The sequence below is a fragment of the Acanthaster planci genome, linkage group LG03 (genome assembly GCF_054643075.1).
Source record: "Acanthaster planci isolate LZ-2023a linkage group LG03, COTS_SCS, whole genome shotgun sequence".
Lineage (NCBI taxonomy): Eukaryota > Metazoa > Echinodermata > Asteroidea > Valvatida > Acanthasteridae > Acanthaster > Acanthaster planci.
Window position 1 is genome coordinate 7,812,351 of NC_141779.1, and position 24,280 is coordinate 7,836,630.

At 38.9% G+C, this 24,280-nt stretch overlaps 1 protein-coding gene and 1 non-coding gene across 3 annotated transcripts in view; one reads left to right on the forward strand and one right to left on the reverse strand.

The window, feature by feature from the left end:
* Window positions 1–24,280, forward strand: part of LOC110983439 (kielin/chordin-like protein) — a 99,213-nt gene that overhangs the window by 58,202 nt on the left and 16,731 nt on the right. For both annotated transcript variants that reach the window (XM_022242696.2, XM_087134210.1), the window contains 28 exons: window positions 238–346; window positions 929–1,108; window positions 2,168–2,250; window positions 2,678–2,771; window positions 3,366–3,542; window positions 3,971–4,053; window positions 4,540–4,716; window positions 5,036–5,126; window positions 6,662–6,744; window positions 7,810–7,986; window positions 9,556–9,646; window positions 10,233–10,315; window positions 11,397–11,496; window positions 11,693–11,830; window positions 12,073–12,155; window positions 13,569–13,662; window positions 15,423–15,508; window positions 15,875–15,965; window positions 17,226–17,308; window positions 18,417–18,510; window positions 18,833–18,915; window positions 19,677–19,841; window positions 20,226–20,319; window positions 21,384–21,466; window positions 21,902–21,998; window positions 22,187–22,269; window positions 23,255–23,363; window positions 24,186–24,268. In XM_022242696.2, coding sequence (XP_022098388.2) covers window positions 238–346; window positions 929–1,108; window positions 2,168–2,250; window positions 2,678–2,771; window positions 3,366–3,542; window positions 3,971–4,053; window positions 4,540–4,716; window positions 5,036–5,126; window positions 6,662–6,744; window positions 7,810–7,986; window positions 9,556–9,646; window positions 10,233–10,315; window positions 11,397–11,496; window positions 11,693–11,830; window positions 12,073–12,155; window positions 13,569–13,662; window positions 15,423–15,508; window positions 15,875–15,965; window positions 17,226–17,308; window positions 18,417–18,510; window positions 18,833–18,915; window positions 19,677–19,841; window positions 20,226–20,319; window positions 21,384–21,466; window positions 21,902–21,998; window positions 22,187–22,269; window positions 23,255–23,363; window positions 24,186–24,268 — 2,994 coding nt within the window. The remainder of the gene's footprint in view (window positions 1–237; window positions 347–928; window positions 1,109–2,167; window positions 2,251–2,677; window positions 2,772–3,365; window positions 3,543–3,970; window positions 4,054–4,539; window positions 4,717–5,035; window positions 5,127–6,661; window positions 6,745–7,809; window positions 7,987–9,555; window positions 9,647–10,232; window positions 10,316–11,396; window positions 11,497–11,692; window positions 11,831–12,072; window positions 12,156–13,568; window positions 13,663–15,422; window positions 15,509–15,874; window positions 15,966–17,225; window positions 17,309–18,416; window positions 18,511–18,832; window positions 18,916–19,676; window positions 19,842–20,225; window positions 20,320–21,383; window positions 21,467–21,901; window positions 21,999–22,186; window positions 22,270–23,254; window positions 23,364–24,185; window positions 24,269–24,280) is intronic.
* LOC147799602 (U5 spliceosomal RNA) lies at window positions 14,474–14,593 on the reverse strand. Its single transcript, XR_015424951.1, has one exon. It is a non-coding gene; the product is annotated as a U5 spliceosomal RNA (small nuclear RNA).

Here is a 24,280-nt window from a genome sequence, read left to right on the forward strand (position 1 = left end):
GTATCAGACTGGATGACTTAGCAATTTCTGAATAGTATGACCGCCCTCTATCATCCAAAATGTAAGATTGCAATCTCTCAAGTATTTTAGTCAAACAGAAAGTTTCAAATCATTCTATTATGAAACCTGTTATTGAGGCAGTTTAGCTGTATAGATGTGTTCTGAGTCAAAAAGGGTCATGACATATTGTTTTCATTTACAGACCCATTGGTAAAGTTTTCTTGTGCTTGTGTATAGGGTGGCAATGTTCAGTGTAATATGAGGGAATGTCCCCCACTTCCTGAGAACTGTGAACAATTCTACACTCCAGATGGTGAATGTTGTCCTATATGTATTGCAATAACAGGTGGGTACTATTCTATAAGTAATTCTATAAGTAATAAAGTAATAAGTTAAAGTGAAGTAATTTTTAAAAGCAACAGAAAGAACATTATTAAAGTTCTTTTCAGTCTCATAACTCTACTTTGTCATCTTATCTAGATAACATTTACCCATGCATATTTCTCGAATGCTTTAAGCATATTACTAAGCTTTGATCAACTGCAGTATGCCCTATAGACCATTCTTCCCACAATGCATAGCAGTGATGCACCAGTAATCTTTCATTTTCTTCCTGTCAGATGGCACGTCTCTGACATGGATCTTTCTGACGTAAATTATTCTGAAATGGTATTAGGATGAAAATACTCTTAAGCAGTTTTGAATAAGTTCACAGCAAGTTAGTCTATAATCAGTGTCCTGACCTCTCCTAACAAAGTCATTTCAAATTGCACTATTGCATTTTTGTTTCGTTTTTCCTATATCGAAAATCGCACACATTTGAGTTATAAAACAACTTTTTTGACAATGTGAACATTGTAGAATAATGAAATCACATTTTCAAAGACAAGATATAACAGTGCATGCAATTTGATCTTTTTTTCTCCAGAGAAACCATGCATCTATGGTGATGTTGAATACCAGAGTGGGGAGAGTTTCCGTAATCCCATCAACCCATGCGAGGAATGTTTGTGCAAAGACAAGAAAGTGACTTGCCAACGCCTGGAATGCCCTGCACCGGGCAGGTGCCAACACCCTTATGACGGGGACTGTTGTCCTGTATGTGAGGGTAAGAACTGCATAAATTAATGCCCAGGGGAATTGCCACAAGTATCTCTCAAAAGGCATCATTACTTTGCCTGAGATGGAAGACATACAGTAGTTAAGTCTTGCCAAATTCCATGCCCTGTGCAGCACAGAGTTTTGTACAGTGTATAACAGTAAGTTTCACTGCCTATGGGATGTCATGAGCTATTGGAATTTTGGAGGAAGAAGTCCAAGGATGGGACTGTTGTCTTTTGAAGGTTCCTTTTGAATATTAATTATGCTGTCACTGAATAGGTCCTGTCCAGTGTAGGTCTACAGATTTTGCCTGTGTGCTCACTCTGATGGTTGCATCTAGATTGCTAAGACAGCCATCTTGTGAAATATCAGATTAGATATAGCACTCAGGATGGGACCATTCCTACTCAAACATTATATCTGTACATGTTATAACCAGTGCAGTCATGCCATACTCCTTATCCACTGTGCACTCTGTATCCGCAACATGGAACACAATGGGAGGTTTGGAAGTTGTACATGTACACATCAAGTCAGTCATAGATTAGCACATATACATGTCATCTAACATTGGACAAAACTAACTGTAAACATCTTTGTGTATAAGGCTGTGTGGAGTCGCATAAAACAGTCATCTGACTCTCCTCCTAATGAGAAGCACTTTGCATTGCACGTGCATTGTGGTGGAAGCACACAAGGCAATACATGAATGGTACACTGGTTCTTACCACAAAAATAGTGAAAGGACATAGGAGTGCCAGGAACCAGTGATCCCTGCAATGACATGGAGTAGTTGCATTTCAATTCATTTCATTGCATTGCAGTGTTTATTTTGAGTAATTTATATCCCCAAAAATTTTGTAAATGAGTGCCTTAACCTAAGTTAATGGTAAGCAATCGGTGGAAGAACAGCCGATGATGTGAACAACAAGAGTTTGTATATGAGGAAGAGCTTTGTATTAGGGATTGCTTTAAAGGGAACCTACTGCCGTGACCATTTACAGCGCATTACATGTCAAAACAAACTACATTTCCTTATATGAGAATGTGTGGATTTGTTATGCAGACTGCACTTACCTAGGTTTGCATTACTCCAATGGTGCTACATTTGCTGATCCAGAGGAGGAATGTGGACAGTGTCACTGTGAGGTGGGTAGACAACCTGTCTCATGACTTTCTCTTATAGACCTGTCTGTCTGTCCCTCCATTTGTCTATCTGTGCATTGAAGCTGCACTGGGAAACTCAAAAAATGTTTTGAGTGTCCATCAAAATTTTCAGCTGTTTTCTATTTGTGCCTGTCAAACATTTGTTTCTGTTTTACCATGCTTTCTTTGTACAAGTGAGAAAGTACCATTTATGGGCTATAGGCACATGACCACTCTCCTTGCCGACCCAAGGCAAATCCAGGCTATATAGTAGGACTCCATAGATATCAAAATGCAGTCAGCGGTGACAGAATGTGAACATGGAAGTTCAGCTTTCTGACCTACATCAATGTTTCTTTCAACATTAATTAATTCTGTGTTCTTATTCTGATCCATGAGGTTGCTGATACCTATGTTTCCTTATGTACAGGATGGCAATGTGCGATGTGAACCTCTGCCATGCACTCCTGTATTCTGTGAAAAGAAGTACATACCAGAAGGAGGTTGCTGTGAAGTGTGCCCAGGTACGACATGGACACTTGCTATCACTCAAATACAACATGAACCATAAATAGTTTTTTTGCACATGGAATACAATGAGTTAGGTAACATACATGTACATGTATCTGACAGTCTCTCCACATTATGAAAGTTGACAATCTATGAAAAGTCATAGTCATGTGGTGTGCACTGATTGGGCTTTATTTCTTTATGTGTTCGCAGTGAAACATGGAGTCCAGTACATTTGCTGGCAAACTGTTTTTCATTTGTAAATGCTAACCATAGTAAACCCCAGCAGTGGTCACTTCCTGTGGGATTTTGATGATACAGGAGTGAACAAAAGACCTTTTGCTCTGGCTGTCAGATTCTGTTGGGTTCCGCAGGGTACCTAAAGAGAACCTGAAGAGGGTTAAGGTTAACTTGCAGAAACGGTTTGGACAAGATCAATTGACTTGCAAAATAGGACTAGGCTAAAAGCTGAGATTCAGTTTCAATAAAGAGCCTTACATTTTCACAGTCAAACAGGAAAGAGTTCAAAAGATGAAGTCATCAAACCTTACATGCAAGAAGTCTTCAAAAGGTTTTGACGAAATCTCTGCTGACTTTTGGATTTATAGAAGCAGACTGTGAGATCGATGGTCAGATCTACCTTCACGGAGAGTCATTCCAAAATCCTAGGGATCCTTGCCAGCAGTGTGAATGCAACAATGGTGTTCCAAGATGTGCACCGATACCATGTGACCCTATAGAATGCCCTCATCCAATCAGAGAGCAGTGCTGCCCAACGTGTAATGGTGAGGAAAGTATAGCCATATTCCTCAGATCCACATTTAAGCTCTTATTACAGTTAAATCTATTCTTGTCAAAGGTATTCATTTCTTAGATATTGATTATTGTAGCAAAAAGTAATATAAAGTGAACGATTTTGATAATAAATTATTGTTAGATGATTAATAGCGAACAGACCATCATCTTAAGAAAAGCTTGAATTGTGTCCAAAACAGGCTTCCATGGCTACGTCTGTGTCTGTTAGCAATATGTACCCATGAATGGGCAACCAGCAAAGATTAAGACTTAACCCTAGACACTAGATTCAGTCAAAGCTTTGTAAACAAAAGAATAAACAAATCAAAATGCACTCTGTATAGAAACATTCTTAGCCTACACATGGCCCATGTTAGCAATGTCTGACTGTTTGTGCCTTGTATTGTTTTCATTTCAGGGTGTACTTACAATGGGTTGGAATACAGAACTGGTGAAACATTTGAAGATCCTGAGGTTGCCTGTCGACAGTGCCAGTGTCAGGTATCAAGTAGTTTGCAGGGTTTTTTGCTAAACACTTCCAAGAATGGGTTGGGTATTTACTGCTGTGCTCTCTCCCCATTTTCATGACTTTTTGAGGCAGATTTTATCCTTTCCTATGGCAGCATTAAGTCTAGATCTGTCAGTATTAAAAGCTGAGTGGAATACCATGTGACCATTTCATAATCAATCAGAACTAATCATCAAATTCATATTACCAAATGGATGCTGTTATTTACTTGTGAATACTTAAAATACATTGTCCAAAATGCCTAAAAATATGCTAATTTGTGGTTCCTTCAGAAGAAGCAAAATTTCTTCATAGGAGATGAAGAATCTTGAGGTAGTGATGAAGAACCACAAAGCTCACCCTTTTTATTGACTTACCTTTTTCCCATTTGACATACAAGCTCATCGACAGCACTGCAAATAACATGCTTTTCACTATGACACTGAGGATGCCAACACTGACATATTTCTGGTTCTCAGTATGGTTTTGTGGAGTGTGCGGCGCAACCCTGCCAGCAGCCACTGTGTAAGTTCCCTGTCAAGCCGTCTGGTGAGTGTTGCCCTGTCTGCGATGATTGCTCCTATCTTGGCAGGTTCTACAGGAACCGAGAGACCTTCCCTGATCCTGAAGACCAGTGCCAAGAATGCATTTGTGTGGCAAGTAACTTCTTGATTTATATCTCACCCACTTTAGGGGATTTGGGAAAAGAGTTACTTATGTTTTTTTCTTTTTACTTTTCACATAGTATCACAAAATGCTTGAAATTAATAAATCAAAACTTATCTGATGGCGTTAGATTTGGAGGTGTGACTGACATGGTTGAATGGCAGATGCTTACCATGTTACCCAAGAATTAGCATTTGTTGTTGTCTTCAATTTTAACATCAACTATGTGATTTTTTTTCTGAAGTTAACGCATGTCACATGTAACGGCAGTGCTTAATATTCTCAGTGTGAACATCCATATTTGTGTAGGATGGTGATGTCACTTGTCAGCCCTTGCGATGTCAGGAAGTGTCTTGCCCTAACCCAAGACAAGATGAATGTGGTTGCCCTGTGTGTGATGGTCAGTAGCCTCCTTGTTTATTTTTATCAGTTGGTGCTGTGTCCCTTGCCCAGCAAAGTTGCCATTTCATGTGTTGTTTGTTTGTTTGTTTGTTTGTTTGTTTGGGTTTTTTAAAATTTGTCTTGTAACAGGGGAATGAAAGTGTGAGGAAACAGTTTTGTGAAACTGCATAGAGTCACATCTGTGGTATGCACACAAGGGTATGTGCCCCTTGTGCACATTACTAAATTCTCTACTAACATGAAAATTGGTGTGAATTGCAAAAGAAACTGTGTGGGTGAAAAGTGAGATTTTAGCTTTCAAGAAATATGGACGATTCATTAACTATATTGCTCATAACCGTCTGGTAATAAGGAGTTCGATGTTTTTCATGTTGGGGATAGAGTCCGTTGAAAAAAGAGTCAAAATGTCAAAGGAACCGCACAACTGTTTAACACCAGTTGTTAGTTTTGTCATCTGTGAAAGACACCCCAACGGCAGGCTCTTGCCTTACTCTGCACATTAGCTGAAAGCCATGGCCCGTGGCATTGCCGTGTGTTCCAGGTTCTTTGAAGGTCATGTTGTAATATGGTACTAGCTGCGTTGTGTTGTGTCATACATGTTGCAACATCATGGTGTTTTACTCACAAAGCCTGAATTTTGTCAGATGCAACAAAGAAGCATAACAAGGTCACATATGTATTGCAAAGAAACAATGATGATTTAGTAATGAGTTATGAAACAGTTAACGTGCCAACAGGGTTTAACAAAAGTTAAATGTGATTAGGTGTTACGGGCAAGGACTTTGGCAGGCTCTGAAACAAAAAGACAATTCCACAGATGGTGAAAAGAGTCCCTTTGAGGTGCAAGTATGCTGGAGAAGGGGTGAATTCACATCCAATGAGCAGCCAGAAACAGACAAAACAGTGAAGGATGCAAGCAGACTCCTGTTATTGACACCTCCAAAAATACTGAATTGTAGACTTATTTTACAGAAGATCTCTCTTCCATAAGATTCAGCTCTCAAGCGTTTCCTCAGTCAAGGTGAACTTTCTAGTGCTTCACAGACTAGTCCCCAGCAGATCATAGGGCCTTAGACAGAAGTCTGGATGAAAGTTCCATACTATGAGTCCAATCCCAGTCCGGCCGTATTCCTGTAATCCTGCCTCTTTAAAGGCTTTTCTTATTTTCTAGATGTAACTCCACTCGACATCCTCTTGAAACTTGGATAAAATATATATGTTTCCAAAAAATTAACGATAAACTTAACACCAGAAAATTGTAGAGTACCCAAGAAAGTTCTAGTCATTTACAACGCTTGCTTCTTGTCTCTTGAGGTCAAATGCAGGTCACACACAGATTCTTACTACCAGTTCATAACAAAAATCCTGTGTACTCTAGCTGTTTGTGGTATACATGAAAACGATTAATCGTTATTCCATTGATGTGGCAAGTTAGCTTGCAGTTATTCCATGGCATCTACATTATGAGTTTGACTATCTTTACAATTGTCTGCATGTTCATTGTGGCTCTGTTTTCTCTGTCTTTGGTTTCAGGATGCATTGTCGATGGAGTAGAGTACATGGATGGATCACAGTTCCCTGATAGCAATGATCCATGTCGAGGCTGCACTTGTAGGGTAAGTACTTCCAAAGGCTAGCTAGATGGAACACAGTTCCCTGATAGCAATGATCCATGTGGAGGCTGCACTTGTAGGGTAAGTACTTCCAAAGGCTAGCTAGATGGAACACAGTTCCCTGATAGCAATGATCCATGTGGAGGCTGCACTTGTAGGGTAAGTACTTCCATAGGCTAGCTAGATGGAACACAGTTCCCTGATAGCAATGATCCATATCGAGGCTGCACTTGCAGGGTAAGTACTTCCAAAGGCTAGCTAGATGGAACACAGTTCCCTGATAGCAATGATCCATGTCGAGGCTGCGCTTGTAGGGTAAGTACTTCCAAAGGCTAGCTAGATGGAACACAGTTCCCTGATAGCAATGATCCATGTCGAGACTGCACTTGTAGGGTAAGTACTTCCAAAGGATATGCAGGCTAGCTAGATGGAACCCAGTTTTGCCGGGGGGGTTGCCGAATTTAGGATGCACACTCATGTCTCCTAAAAGACACAACATTATCAAAAACTAAAGATTTCAGGCGGTTTACCACTGGTTCAAGGTGGCAAACCTCAGCACAGTGTAGCATCACATTGCAGGAGAAAAGAGTATGAGCATGAACACAAAAAGTCTGTGTGCACACATAAGTGCAATATGTATCATGTTGACATTAGCATAGGACATGTTGCTGAATCTATCTCTTATTTTGTCATCCTGAAAATAGTGATTAATGTGTATTTTTTCACACTTGACCATGAAAAATTTTGTTATCCAGAATAAGAAAAGTAGAGACGGACAGTTGTTAGAAATTGTTTAGTTGTTTGCTAATGACGTTTGATAAAATATTTATCACTGTCATTTTGTCTTATAATGCCTGATCATAAATGATGTACTCTTTAATTTGTATATTGTTCTCAGGGTAACCGAACGTGGGCAATTACACTGAAGAACTGCGGTCAGGCACACATTTCAGACACTGCACAATATAACATCCATTGATGCATGTAAATCCTCTGTTGATTGACATGTTGATTTTTACTTTTTTGGCTTTAAATATCATGTTTTCATGTTTGTTTTTGTGTTGACAGCGAGGCCATGTGGAGTGCCAGCATCATGAATGTCCACCTCCTCGCTGCCTGAATCCTATCACTCAACCAGACTACTGTTGCTCTGTGTGTGATGGCTGTTTCTATGACAACAATCCCTATGACAATGGCCAGTCCTTCCAGGACACCGTTGACACCTGTCGTATCTGCACTTGTTTGGTATGATCAATTTTTTGGTGTCCTCAGTGCTCTCAATGTTGGTCATTCTTGGATACGCATGACTGGAGACTGGAGAGGGAGTGTTTCAAGTCTTTGGAATGCACTTTGACTTTGCTACAGAATCATCACGCTCATTATTGCCATTGGGAACAGCCTTTCAACACTGGGTGGTTCCAATTGTTCTAACATTGGTTGGCCTCACCAAATTCTTGTGAACTTCGAACAGCCCATCTTAGCAGGTGGCATACTTTGAAGGCATCATGTTCCTTCCTAAAATGGGCCTTGTTTTAAATGAAGCATTTTCATCAGCCCTAAGGGCTGTACTCATAGTAGTTTGCTGGGGAATATACCTAGAACCTGTCATGAGAGCCTGTGATTTGCTTTAGATGTTAGATAAGGTGGTGCTTTGTAGTACCACTCACCACTACACTCACGCTGGCATGACAGGCATACAACAATGTTCCTCTTGCTTAGTACCACCCATTTCATCCATTTTCTCCTTATTACAATAATATGCAGCCACAATTTTCAACAAGGTAACTGACCATTTACAAATTACATCAAACTGGAGTATGAGTTTGGCTTCCAGAGGTGATATTGCCCCTAAAAAGGTATTTTGGCAAAAACTTTCTGAGTCTCGGACACAATTTTGTTTAATTTTTTTGGTGGAATGACGTTACGCAGCGTCTCTTCCACGACTGTGTATCTTGACGTCTTGCATGCCGTTGGCGTTCGTTATGACCATATGGAAACCAGGCTTAATTGTGGCAATCTGATCCTGCTTCCTGTTATCTTAACAAAGGCAGGATTTTTCCACATGAAAAGTCATTTGAGAAAATTCATACAAAGGCAGACAGATCAGTTTAAGTCACAGAAATCTTTGTTAAATATTTGTTTGCCTGACATTTCTTACATTGTTGACTTGGCCATGTAGTGTAGCGGCAGAGCTATACTGGTTCCCAGCCCATCTTTTATCGTTCTAATTCAGCAGCGGGAACCAGTGTAACTGTACTACATGTCACATGCGATTTTTAAGTGATGACTAAGGAAACGAAACTTTCTTTCATTTCATGACTGGACTTAAGTGATAACTGCCCAAAGGGTAAATTATGAAAGGAAATGGACAAACACTGAACAACATGCATGAATTTTGTGTCATTTATTATAACTTAATTTTTGCATTGACCCAGATTTCTTGTGCTGAAACATTTGTTAGGCAGATTGCCACATGTCTGAATGGGCAAGAACCCAGAATGGGTGCATTGGCAACGAAAAAATGCTATACCAAATGACTGCTATCCACCTCGAGCAGAAGCACCCCCTCATCTGTTGAAAAGAGTCGTGTTGGTTGGGAGTGTTCTATTCGTTGGTCGCATTGTGCATTTCCTAGTCAGTCATGAATCAGCGAAGTTCCTACCAAAGGAGCCTCCATTCCTAAGAAAAAAGCATCCTTTCTTGGTCCAGTTGGAGGCCCATACGGAGCATCATGTTTGTAACAGCAGACTTGTACTATACTTATATCAGTCATGATGTTGTATTACAGATGTATTCTATACTTCCTTGTTTCAGAATGGTAATGTTAACTGTGCTCCAGCTCCATGCCAACCAGTATCCTGTACTCATGGAATGCCAGACCAGTGCCTCTGTCCATCCTGTGATGGTAAGACAGTCATTCCAGCCATGCAAACTCTTTGTAATTTATTATTTTATGGCACTGTATATGTACCCTTCAGTTAGAATATGACCTTTTACATCGAGGAGCCCTTTTTCATAAATTTGGTAATCCTTTTTGGCCTCATTCTACTTTTGACTTAGCTTTATAATCAAGAGGATAATTAGTACCTTTTAATTTTATATTTAATACATAATTTCATGCATGGCTCATTGGTTAATTTTTTGGTTGGTTTTATTTTTGAATTGTCAAAATAACAGTTTTGATTATGTATAGTTACAATCTATTGAACAACAGATTATAAAAGCAACTCAGGCCACAATGTATGCTACCAGTAACGGGATGAATAATAGCATTGAATGCACATATACATGTATTTACCAAAGTTCATTTGAATAGCTTGTGACTTGAATTGAGACTAAATGACTTTATTTTGTTTTATAGCAGTAACAGGGGATGAATAATAGCATTGAATGTACATATATTTACCAAAGTTCATTTGAATAACTTGTGACTTGAATTGAGACTAAATGACTGCATTTTGTTTTGTTAATTGTGTGTGTGTGTTTGCCAGGCTGTATGTATGAGGATGTAATGGTGAGGAATGGGGAAATCTTCATGGATCCATCAAACATGTGCAGAGATTGCTACTGTCAGGTAAGGGCCAAACAACCAAACTCAAGTGATTGCCTACATTTTTTCCTTTCAATAAACAATAGGAAAATTCACAATACAATACACCATCAACAGGTTTTATACCACAGAGAGGCCGTTATCAAGTTCATGTTGGACAAAAGCGTGGCCGCCTCACTGTGATTTGCTTTTGAGCATATGCTAATTAACTTGGGGAAATTTCTGATAGATAGGGACATTCCGTGCATTAGAAAGAAGAAGAGATTAAGTAAAACTGTTACTCGAAATACACTTACAAATCCAGAATAATTCAAATATTCTGCACAAAGTCGGTGAATGGAATTTGTTGACCATTTCCAAAAATGGCCTCTCCATGGCAACCTTTTGATGGCATATTGTATTGTGAATCACAAAATATCATTTTACAACACCTGAATAAATTCCTGTCATCTTATTGGTGGTTCACCAATCACGTGTTGGTACGATCAACAGCTTTTCACTGATTGTACCATGTTGAATTTGCTGTACTCATGCATGTACAGTACACACAGTCATAGCCCTTCATTCAAAGCATGTTATACTACACAGATGCATGTTATGCTAGGAATGAGTACAGCCTTTCACATGAACACAATGTTTTGGATGACACCAATTAATCACCAATAAATGCGAAACAGTGTTCTGTCTTCTGTCAGATGACTAATTTCTGAACTTGTAAGTAGTGGTTATGCAGAAAGAAACATGTTGTCAAGCATACAATTAGAGCAAATTGCAAGACACACGAATGTCTACTTATAAGCATTAACTACATCTTAATTTAAGAAAGTAAAAGTTTTTCACAATTTTCTGTTACAGTAAAGTGGTAACTTTGTACACAAGAAGATTTGGTTGGGCTTTGTATGAAACGATGTACATGTTAACATTCGTTATTTAGACAGCTTGAATTTAGAAGCCACTTATTTTAGAGGCACTTGTGTTGTTTTCAGATTTGTGTTCAAACTATAAGTTTGTACTTTAGTGTTCGCTTAGTCATTGGTGCAGTAATTCATAAACAGAAAATTGTAGTAGGCCTGATAAAAAAATGATGTCATTTGTTGCTGTGTAGAATGGCTCAGTAGTGTGTACGTTACGAAGCTGTCCACCTGTCCAGTGTGCAAACCCTTTGCGGAATCCTGGTGACTGCTGTGACACATGCCCACAGCAAGGTTAGTTGTTTACTGTGCAAATTGTCAATATGTAAGAGTGACTTTTTTTAAGACGTGCATTTTCCCCTTTCTTTGAGAAATTTGTCGGCAAAACTCATGTTTTAAATAATGCATTAGCATTTTGAATGTGCAGTATAACAGCGAGAAAAAGAATTTCCATGCTTTTTTGTTAAGAAAACTGGTCCATTTTTGACAGAATGCAGGCGGCCAGAAGACTTGGATCCTTGCCAAGATTGTGAGTGTGTGAATGGCGAGTGGGAATGCACCTATCGTCCTTGTCCTAATGTTACCTGCCCACATGCTGGTCAGGGACAATGCTGCCCGGAATGCAACGGTGAGTATACCAATGCAAAGCATGAAGATTTTTTACAAGAAGCATCACAAACATCATAGGTGGCAATTTAGATGACAGAGAAGTAACATTTTGTTGTGAACTCTGCACCACACACTTCAAAAAGCTACTTCACATCTTTGCCCCCAAGAAGTGTTGATGGTGTTTAGATAAACCCAATATCAATCAAGGTTAAACTAGACATTCAGAACTTTGTTGTTACTTTTGATTTCAATATCTTTCAGGCTGTACTTTTGGTGGCAAACCCTGGGGTAATGGAGACAATTTCCCTGATCCTGTAGACACCTGCCGAACCTGTCAATGCAGTGTAAGATCCTTTAACCTTTTGCAGACTGTTATTTTACAGTGCTCCGGCCTCAGGTGTTGTATTACTTAAGGCACAATATCTTGACATTCTTCAACTTTCCATAAGGAGTAGGGACATCACGAAGGCTTATCTGAAAGGGTTGGAAGGTCTGGAAGTCCTGACGTGACAGTGAGTGAATGTATGCACATCAACTTCTATTTTGCTATTTTGAATAAAAATTGCCATAATGTGTTTTCAAGTCCTTTATGTAACTGCCAAGAATAATTCAATTGCTTGTTTACATGTCCTCTGGTGTGACATTTCTGAGATCCATCTGCTTGTGTTGTTTTAATGCATTTTATCATTTTTAACTGGCGAAGCAAGACTAAAGGGTTTAGGTGTATTGAGTTCAGTGCTGAACATTTCAAAGTTAACTTAATGTGAGAGCAGTACCCTGTAGACGACATAATTCTGTAACGTAACTGAGCAGTCTAAGTGGTTTCACTGAAGCTTCTTGACAGAGATTGGAATAATAAGCAATAACTGTCAAATGTGGGAGAATTTCTAAGCTCCAAAACATCAAGAGACGGACGTTGGAATACCTAATTAAGTAGAACTATGGATCCAGGTGAATAACAGACAAAATGAGATGGTACAAGTCAGACAATAAATAATGTCACAGAACTATCAGTTTGTTTATTCAGATAACAGAAGAGGCAATCACTCACTAGTAAACAATGTCATATAAAAATGGCCATGTCACATGCAGAGCTTGTCAACGATATGTGTGTCTACCACACAGGCCAGCCCAGAACTGCTTTGAAGTAAAGCATGTGGCTTTTCATGTACGCAGACAAATTGCCAAAAATAGACAACTCAGATACAGGGTCTGAAAATAATAGCAATACAAACGGTGGTTAGACTGGCTAACTGTGGTTAGAGCTTAGACTGGCACTCTAATCCTTACAATTCTTTGGAAAATGCACATCCCTTTTTTCAACAAAAAGGAAGGAAGTAGATTCGGGGCTTTTTAACCATTTATATGAGCATTTAGTGCAAAGTAAAAATTGTAGAGTACAACAGTGGAATTGGATATAACAATTGTAAAGACATGGTAGTGCTGTTGAATATGATGAGGAACAGATGTCTTTGTTTTTGTTACAATTAGTTCTTATCTATAAGCATTGGAAAAAAGGCAAGTGTCTTAGTAAGTTTTACTAGAATAGAGTTTGGAATTTACTTAAGTTTAAAATGTAAGATAATGAAGCATTGATCACCGTTTTTGTTTATGGTGTTTTGACAACTTACATAACTTCAATACCATAAATGCCTCAAAAATAAACTTGCATGATGTGCCTGTTATGCTTCAAACATTTTGGCTTCATATTTTATTTCCTGTAGCACGCAATTTCCTTCCTTTTTTTTTTACACCAGAATGGGTTTGTAACCTGTCAAGATCCTGTCTGTCCACCAGTTGAGTGCACCAATGCCATCATACCAGCTGGTAAATGCTGTCCAGTCTGTACAGGTTAGTAACTAGGCATTCGTATTAACTTTCTGTCTCTGTCCTAATCAAGTCAGAGGTGTTTGATATAGTTAACCATGTTCTGTGTTATTCTTGGAAGCCTTGAGTTAATGCCTGCTTGCATTCTAGAAATGGATGGCTCAGTACTTCTTTGGCAAAGAATACTGTTTTTGCATTACACTTTTAGATATGAGTTTTTTATTTTTTTTTTCAATGCTGTGCTTGCTCCTTGTTATTTGCCATGTTGTAAAAACTGACAACCAGTCAGTGAATGTTCATCTGATCACCCAGCAGTGCTATGGATTTTGTTTTCAGTTGTATTGTGACAAGTTTGTTGGTAAAATGTGCTAAAATCAGGATAAATGTTGAAACAGGTAACTCTTTTGAGAGAAACAGTTCAAGGGAAAATACTTAACATGTCATTCTGAGATTGTTGATTTTAAATAGCTCATTGAAGATAAAATTCTTGATTTGGGTTTTCTTTATCCTTTCCTGTAGCTTCAAACAGGTTTGTTGTGATCTTTCTGCATTGCGTAAATTAAAACAATTTAGTGTTATAATTAAATTGGCCACCTGCCCCCCCCAAAAAAGAGGAATGTAGAACTATTTGTAAGAAGGTTTAGCCCTAGCAGATGTTGCCCTAAATGACTTGCCCTTTGAACATGCTGCAATTTGTTAGCACTCTGCATTTCATCACATGTATTTGAATGCAGTTGAGATCAATGTCTCAATATAATTAATGAATTTGATAAAAATTATATCCGTAGGAATGAATTTTAAAGTTTGTCATGCTTCTATCTTTTGATTCTGTATTAGCCCAATCTTTCAATTGGGCAGCAAAAAATTAGTCTATAGACTCATTAAATTGTTCCTCTGCACGGAAATCTTTAGTAAAAGGCGAAAGATTTATGCGGATGCAGAGAAACCAGAGTGATGAGGAAGGGTTGTTCAAGGTATATAAGTGAAGCATGTACTGTTAACTTCATGGTGGGTAACCTGCTCAGCAACAAAAATTGTCTCTTTTCTCTGTAACCTGTCAAAAATTTCAGAACTTCAATCTAGAATAACATTAGTAAAAATACATCAGAGTATTCTGTTCTTTGTTGACATATGGCAGTGTTTTCATAAAAAAACAACAGATTTTTCAGGAATTACTCATCATTTTAGTGGTAGATGTAAACTATCTGAATATTCATAAGTAGGTGTGGCTTTAAAGTACTTCAATGCACGCACCACTGCACGTGCATTGTGCATGTGGTTATGCCCTGCATACAGTGTACAGTGTATGGTACATTGTATACTTTGTGCTTTGTGGACTGTACCATTTTGTGATAGGGGTGCTTTGGCTTCTTATGGCCTTGCCCTCAGAGATTGTCCATTCCTCAGAGGTTAGATAAACAAACCCATAACTTGTTTATACATACTCTGCTGCCTCTTGCTTTTCTTATAAAGTATAAATCTCCCCAGCAGCAAATCAGGAAGAACTGAAAAAAATACCCTACCAACAATACATGCAATACAACATTATAGACTGTTAACCAAGGCTATTAACCAACTGACCTGCATGTACATATACATGTACACATATCGACTTAGGAAAGAAGATATTCCATGCATAAATTGTATTCCTGTGGTTGAAGTACCTGCTTTGAAATTGTCCAGGAGAGAGTGATTTGACAGTAGGTTGCCCCTGTTGCCACTGTTTGCCCCATTTCTACTTTTATAAAGGAATGCAACGTTGTTTCCTTTTCCTTTCTGCATAGGACAGTGCACTGTGAATGGTATTACATATGACAATGGACAAACCTACACTCCCTTGATAGATCCCTGTCAGCGATGCACATGTAGGGTAAGCTGTGTTTTGTGAATGACCCTCAACCAGTAATGCTGTTCATTTTACGTGTAGTTCACTCTAAATGGAATGGAATAAGGAACATCCTCAAAGACAGTTTATAAAAGTGCCCCCTGGACTTGGAAGCCTAAAACACAATAGAGTTGCTGAGAGTAAAAGAAGCCGCTGCATGATGTTCCATAGCAGACCCATGGAATCAGTTACCAGAGCCTTAACAACTACAGTTCACTTGTTTGCTATCGAGTTGTGCTAGTTACAAAGGTTAAAGATGATGAAAGAGAGACTCACCCATCGTTCTTGTACAATGTGCGTGATTAGTGATTGTTCTAGTAATGGAGTTTACAACATGTGTTTTATTCACAGAATACTCAAGTATTCTGTGCAGCTATAGAATGCTCCAGACTGTGTGCTCATCCAGTACAAAGAGAAGGACAGTGTTGCCCGATTTGTGACGGTGAGAGATACAGGAAAATCAACTGGAAAATACTTCTTGCCTCTGAGCAGTTTCCACCGAGATGCTGTGAAGAGTCACCAGTTTTCTCAGACTTTTATCTTACAGGAATGGTTCGCCAAAAAAAAAAAATTATCAGCAATGCTTCAAAGGAAAGGGAGACAGCATTTGTTGGAGAAAAAAGACTAAAAATAATTTCAGACCTGTAGAGTACAGACTAGTCCCACTCTGCCCACCCCTAAAGAATCCAAATTCATAGTAAGCTTATATGCCAGACATGATAACAACAAAGGGACCTGAATTAAATCGGTTTTATTCAGAGTCCTCATGCCTTTTTTTTGCAGTTACTGTTGAAGAGAATTTCTTGTCTGTGCTAGTTTGACAACTTAGAACCCATGAGAAAGAAAAGATTAATCGCAAAACAGCTTTAATTAAATTTATGAGATACGAGTCGTCATTATCAGAGAAGGCAGATGCGTTCATTCTCTGCCTTCAGCATGCACCTGTTGAAAAAGATTACGCAACAGCTTTTGCTCAACATGCATGAGCGAATGGGGTTTACGGTCCACTCCTTTTTTTACTGTACACGAAAGCCTATGTGACATCCTGAGGTGTGGCACTTGCGTTGAAACTGTCCACCATGAAAGCTGGCCACTGCAAAACAAGGCTTTCGTTTTCCTTCCACCTGCCCCACCTGCCAACACTATTTCTAGGCCATTTTGATGAATGAACAATTAACAAGTATATGTGTACTGAAGTTTAATTATTTTCAGAAACAATTTAAATGATACTTAGGATGAGCAAGGCTCAATAACATGTAATGGTTAAATGATGCTTTGTAATTATTCAAATGAAAGAAGAAATGTGTAATGGTTAACCTGACAACTATGTATTCCAGAAACATAGTTCAAAATTTAATTTTGTTTCATTGTTAATGTTTAATTTATTTATACAAATGAAATAAAAAAAACTGTGGACTCCTAACCCCAGAACATCAAAAGCCAAAAACAGTTTTGGCATTTTTATCTGTTACTTGGAAACCCATAAAGTAAGTTAAGACAGAAACAACACTTTTGACTTTCCATGGGTCCTTATGAGACTCTTTAAGTTGGGAAGCTAGTTTAAAAGCCTGTCAAAAAGGAATTAACCTCAAAATAAGTGTACTCTCCCTGAAAGCTGTATTCTGTTCATCACTTAACACCAGTCGTTGGACACAATAATGTTGCAAATTTCATTCCAATGAATGTGTTTTAATTTTCCCAGGGTGTCTCTTTGAAGGTGTAGAGTACACCAATAATGCTGTTTTTGTTCACCCCAACTACGTCTGCCAGAGTTGTACTTGTCAGGTGAGATGTATGAATATAAATGTTATATGCATAGGATAACCTCCAGCAGTAGAAATCAGTAAGACTAATGCCAGTTGTGACCAACTGGAGATTGATATCCTTCAACTGTGAAGTAGAAAGTATTGCTTTGTGGCTTCTTAGTTAAGCAGAAATTGCACCACTGTATTTATAAACGCTGTACAGCAGACATGTCCCTGGCACAAACCTTGCATCTAGTAAGAAACAAGCAAACAAAAAGTGATTGCCACGGTACCCCTTGATCATCTGACTGGTCAGCCAACCCCAGCAAGCTCTATGGCGAGTGGTAAGATATCTGCATTTTGTTGGAGGTCATACGTTAGAGTCCCCCTCAAGTAAAGGTTTTGGGTTTTTTCCACAAGCCCTGGGACAACGTTGAATATACAGTGTTTATAAATGCACATCAATGTAGAGCAGAACATGCAATGTAATATTGACAATGCCCCAATGCAAAATAACATCTCATAAAAAAGTCAGAAGCAGTATCCGTCACATGGCATTTGGGCTGGTATCCTGTTTCTTTGAGCAGATATTTTCTATGCAGAGCAAAATTTCTGTGCTTAGCAGCTCATGATGAAATTGTTCCCAGGAAATGAAACTGAGCAACTCAACTCTAATTTTATGGAAGGATCAGGTCTCACCTAAAATGTCCTAAATTTTTTTCTGTATATGGTTCTTTTGCTAACTTGGTCCTGTAAAACTTGCCAGTGGGGAAGGTAACATTAACAATTGACTAACAGTACTTTACAGGTTCGGAAGTTTACTTGCTGTTCAAGTTTACTTTCTGCCCACACTTAATTTCATTTTTCAAATTGACAACAGTCTCTGTATTGAAGTTTTACCTAAGAAGTCAGAGAATGCTGTTAGTCAGACTTGACCTAAACTTGAAATAATTTAATATTTTGCTGCACTTATTTTGTTAAAATACTCGATTGCCACACTCCTGTCTACAGGATTGATGTTAAGAAAAAATTGCGCAATGATCTTGTCAGTACTTCACTTACAGATTTGTGCCTTAAAAATTTAAAAAATCAGTTAATGCTATTTGAACTGTTTGAATATAATGTTTGATTCTTGTAACTTTTTTCAGAATGGCAATGTTGAGTGTTCTGACATACAGTGTCGACCTACTAGCTGCCCAGCCCCAATCACTCCACCTGGCCAATGCTGTGCCCAATGCCAAGGTAGTTGCTGTTTGCATTAGATATTGATGGATTCTATTTACTTTTGGGGTTGATAGCTTGAAAAAATATTTTCTATGTAAATAAATGCTGAAAGATGCAGCACAGTTTTCCATGTTTTGCTGATACTTGCTTAAACTAGGGTCCTCAAAGTAATATGTCTTTTGTGTTAAATTTATTTATCAATATCCACATCCCACAAACTTTCAATTCTCCTGAATGCTTATCAACAATTAAGATATCCCGGGTGTTTTTTTCTGAATGCATAAGGCCTTGGATTTCATGGTAATGTTATCTTGCAATCTGTCAAAAATTGTCATTTCAGAGTGTGAATATGAGGGACGGGTGTATCTGGATGGTGATACATGGATGTCATCCACAGATCGCTGTCAGCAGTGTGAATGCAAGGTATACATACTATGTACCTTCAACCAATTTTTCTATTGATAATCAATAATCATGCACAGGGGTTGAATACCTTGCCTTTGGTCTCAGAACGTGCAGAGGGCCCAGCCAAAGGTCAAAGAACCATGTAACCCCAGGTTTCCCTGAGATTGAGCACTACTGCAGTGGGCAAGCATTTGAAAAGCTACGGTGTTTAGCACATTGCAAAGTGGACAGTGAGGCTTATTTTCATGCAAAACAACCGCAAACATTTTATCAAATGGATAATGGTCACCACCTTTGCCACGTATAGTTGTCATAATGCCGATCAAGCACTAGGTGCTGACTTTGCATTTTCTCACACTTTCTGCTAGTCTTCAAAGCTTTTAAGTCTTTCCAACGACTGAAACACTGTGCATGAGGCCACGGTCTGCCTACGACAATAATAGATGTATGTAGAGTCACGTTAGTGCCTTACTGTGAAGCTTGCTCATTAAGAGTCCTGCTTACTCATGAATTCCAGAGCAGTAGACTCTTCACAGGAATAGTAGATGTTATTAGATTGCTTACAAGAGTTCCAGTACAGGCAGGCATGACATACTCTCTCTGGTTTGTGCATGTATGGCATTACTACTTTTTGTCTGTAATTGCACAAATCTGTAGCATCTCTTTGTGAGTGCCATTTCTGGGCTGAGTTCATATCAGTTTGTCACCATGCCCCAAATTTGTTGGTGTTCAACCAGAATGCACCAATTCCATTACAGCTTCTTTGTCCTTAACCCCAGGGTAATCGTGTGGAGTGTAGTCCCGTTCCATGCCCCAATTCCGACTGCACCCATCCAGTGCAGGGATCCTGTTGCCCAATTTGTGATGGCTGCCTGTTTGAGGAGAGTATCTACAACAATGGTCAGAGTTTCCGACCAGATAACTGCAGGGAATGCAACTGCTTTGTAAGTTAAATGGATTAATTGTTGTTGTCTGATGCCATGAACAATTGTACCCAAGGAAATCATCAATCTAAGAACTGTCATGTACTGGAAATTATGTCCAGTGTTGGTGTTGAGTACCTTTTGAGTACTGCCAAACTGGTCATGTGCGAACAGAGCTGGGAAACAATGATATTAGATGGTAAATGCACTAGGGTAAGATTATAGAATGTACAGACATCAGACTATCACCGTTGTGAAAAATTTAGTTTTTAGAGCAAAAGTACCCAAAAAGTAATCGGCCAATTTCAGTAAATTACCTTTTTGAAAATGTATTGAAATGGCCAAAGATTTAATACTCCTGATGGAATGGGTCCAAATTTGGTTGTGTGCTTTCCTTAATTGCAGAATGGCAATGTTCTGTGTGTCTCCCAAGAATGTCCCGAGCTGAGCTGTCAAAGCAGGGTACGCGATCCTGGCCAGTGCTGTGAAAGATGCCAAGGTAAAATGGGTGTTTGCTTGGGAAAAAACATGGAGGTGGCATTTACACATTTTAACAAAAACTTTGACTCCTATTGCAAATGTTTGCAAATAATGGAATAGAATTCAGGTGTCATTAATTGGACAGGTCTGCAACCCAGCAGTTTTGCTTTACAGAAAAACATTAACATCTTGCATCATATTCCATTTACAAAGAATTAGAGAAAGGTTTAGTTGTACCATTTTAATGATCGTAACATCTATTTTGTTGATGTTCCTTTGAAAAGGCCTTTCAGTTTTCTCTTTGAGTTCACAAAACAGTCTTTAGAAAATACAACTGAATAATTACTCACGAATGCGGCTTACCCTAAAAGGATGTGGAGAACCCCCAATTTCCAAATACACTTTTGTGTCAAATGTGAATGCTATCCATTGTCTCAGCACCAAAAATTCAGAGGCCTGTAAGAAATATTATTGTCAGCAATGAGGAAATGCTTTGCTCTGTGTTGGACTGTAAGTGACTGTCTTCTGAAATGCTTTGCTCTGTGTTTCACTGTAAGTGACTGTCTTCTGAAATGCTTTGCTCTGTGTTTCACTGTAAGTGACTGTCTTCTGAAATGCTTTGCTCTGTGTTTCACTGTAAGTGACTGGCTTCTGAAATACTTTGCTCTGTGTTGGACTGTAAGTGACTGTCTTCTGAAATGCTTTGCTCTGTGTTGGACTGTAAGTGACTGTCTTCTGAAATGCTTTGCTCTGTGTTTCACTGTAAGTGACTGGCTTCTGAAATGCTTTGCTCTGTGTTGGACTGTAAGTGATTGGCTTCTGACTCTGGTCACCCAAGCAGTCTGTTTGTTTATATGCCTGCTAACTTTAGATAGAATCTTGCCATTCTAAACTCCAATATGGGGGTTAGGAATGGTATCCTCCAACTGTAAAAATGGTCTTAAAGTGGCACTCTTGTAAAAGTTTCAAGAACAGGTATGTTGTATTAGAATAAAACTGTGATATTGCTTAAAGGAGAAACTTCACAAATTATTTGCTGCAGTAAAGAAGGGTAAGGTCAGCTGTTGATGTTTTTCCATACAGGTTGCATGTATGAGGGCTTTGAGTATGGCAGTGGTGAATCATGGGTGTCACCTTTGAACCCTTGTCTTAACTGTCAATGTCAGGTGAGACGGACTTCAGTGTTTCTAAAGTGTTGCTTTTGTGTTTTTCCGATATTGTTAATAACAGCCTGAAATATGCAGTTAACTTTTAATTGAAAGAAGTCACCTTACTGGATGCAATTTAGATACTTTAGACTTTCGGTAATCCAGCTATGACACTCTCTCAAGATATATGAGTTCTTCAGCCCTCAGTTGGTGGTCTTTCACTTGTTCTTTTGGTCTAGCTAGACTCCAGCAGACCAAGTCAGCTTTCCCTTGCCATTTATTTGATGGTTTGGAAATACTGTTACGCTGTTACTTCATGCAAACTTTCTCCAGCAACATTCTCGGTGTAAACATTACTTTTGCATTAGTGTTCATATGTAAATGTTAGGTCTTTAATATGGCAGTCGGTTGCTGCTCTTACTGTGCGTGTGTTTTGATTTTGAATTTTGGCAGGAAGGAATCACTCTGTGCACTGAGATTCGTTGTCTGACACCAGATTTCTGCACTAACCCTATCAGCCGGCCTGATCAGTGCTGCCCAACATGCCCTGGTACATCACCAAAAATCATATTTTTGTCCAGGGGTTCGGTGGGGATTTACAAAGTTTTTGTCCTTGTATACTCGGACCACAGGACTGGAGAATTTTGAATATATTCAACCGTATGAAAGTGATACCTAGTATGCCACTTTAGTGTGTGATTCATTTGAATTAAATTTGTCAGTCATTTTTTTTGTCAGGTTGTATGTACAATGGTGTAAACTATGAAGATGGCCAGCGATTCCGACCCTATAATGATCCTTGCGAGCTTTGCTTTTGTGAGGTAAGTTCAAGGTTAATAGTTTAAATGAAGGGTTTATTTCCAAAATGAGATATATCCATTTGGAAAACTTGCCATTATTCCACAATTATGAAATGTTGAAGATCTGTAGCAGTGAACCACGTGTCCTCAAAGTCTTTTTTTAACAATGTTGACTCATTAAATATGTGTTAAGCTGTCTTAATGCTATAGCAACTAACTGCAAGCAAATGAGAGAGGGTAAGCAAAGGACCAAAATGGCACATATCGCATTTTGGTAATAAACTCTTCAAATATTGGGCAGTTGAATGAATAATACCTGAAGAGATGAAGAAGTTGGCACAGTGAGGTTGGCAGCTCTGCTTTTTGTGCCTATTCAGCCTTCCACCAGTGATATCTTGCTGTGTGTCACTGATTTGCAGTGACTTCATTCCAATTCTGCTACAGCTGTTGTCTTGATGGTTAGCCTTTGAAACTGACCAGTGTGTTTCACTTAAATCAGATTGATGCAGGAATGCTAACAATGATCAGAATCTTGTCTAAAAGAAAAGTAGAATGAGGAAAATGCTATTTCAAGATCTGGTTTCTGCAGTCACATTTGAAGCTCTAAACCACCTTCAAGTCATGGTGTACCCTTTTTTAATAGATAAGACTTGAAGCTTTTCAGGGTGGAGATAGACTAAAGAGAGGGCTTGCGGCAACACCATATGGATAGATCTCTTTAGGGAGAGGTATGGTTCTGATAAGAACCATTGAGTGTCTACTCGACGGTCCGACCATTGAGCTCTTGTCCTCCTCCTCTCCTAAGAGATCTGTTCACATGGTGTTACTGCAAGCCCTCTCTTCAACCCTTTGTTAATGTTGTGACAGTAGACTGTGTACTTTGGATATCTGTTGATAATATTCCACTCTGCAGATTTTGTGCCAAATTCAATCAGGTGTGGAGGAATGTCCATAGCATCATCTGGTAGGTGTATATTAACTGATAGCCTTGTCTGTTTCTCCCAAGCGTGGAAGTCTAGTGTGTCTGCGTGAGACCTGTCAAGCTCTGCTAGATTGCCCTCCGACTATGGTGCAACCTGCACAACCTGGAGAATGCTGTCCAACATGTGTAGGAGGTAAACACATAGACAGACAGACAGACAGATGTGCAGCCTGACTTAAGCTTGTTACTTTGTTATTATCCAGTCAAGAAAGTTGCTTATCATATGTAAAGTACATTTCTTTCTTTTTGGGCGGGGAAAATGGCAAGGAAATCATGTTTTTATTGAAAATTCATCCCTAAAGTCCATTACTTAGGCCATGGAAGAAACTGCTCCTTCAAGCACCCCTGTATTTCAATTCCCCCGACCAGAATGAGGTTTTAGTGTTTTGATTAATTACTGCCAAATGAGTCATGATGATTCACTTTTGTACAATTGCACATTGCAAACCATCAGTCCCTGGCTATCTGTCAAAGCAGATTGAATCTATTGCATTCACAGAATAAACTGAGCATTCCAATGAACCAAACATGAATGGTATCCCCTGACTAAGCTTGTTCGATGGATGATTTGGTCATAGCTTGTAACCTGCCAGTGGCAAGGTTGAATTCATAACCACAAGATTCATGATTCATAGTCTGCCATATTAGAGACCAGTTCCCGGCTCACACTGGACTCATTTCCCAAACGCTAAAGTTATTATGGTGTTGTGAAATTTATTGCCAAGTAAGAATTCAAATTGAACTCAGGCCAAGGCCTTCTCAGCAAGTCAGTGAGAATGGTCAAGAAGATATGGTTAAGGTGAAATTGTTTTTAAAAACAGAGAAGTTGTCTTCACAGTAGTCTCAGGAACAAATATTTTGTCATATTTCAGGAATGTAATGTGGTTTGTCAGCCTTAATGCTATGAATTTCACCTTTGTCATCATGAATGGTTTCTTATAATATTTACCAACAGCACTCACCTCCAGCTGTACTTTGGATAATGTTGGCACCATCATGCGCCCCTATGGTGACCCCTGTCTGACCTGTGAATGCAAGGTATGTTGTCCT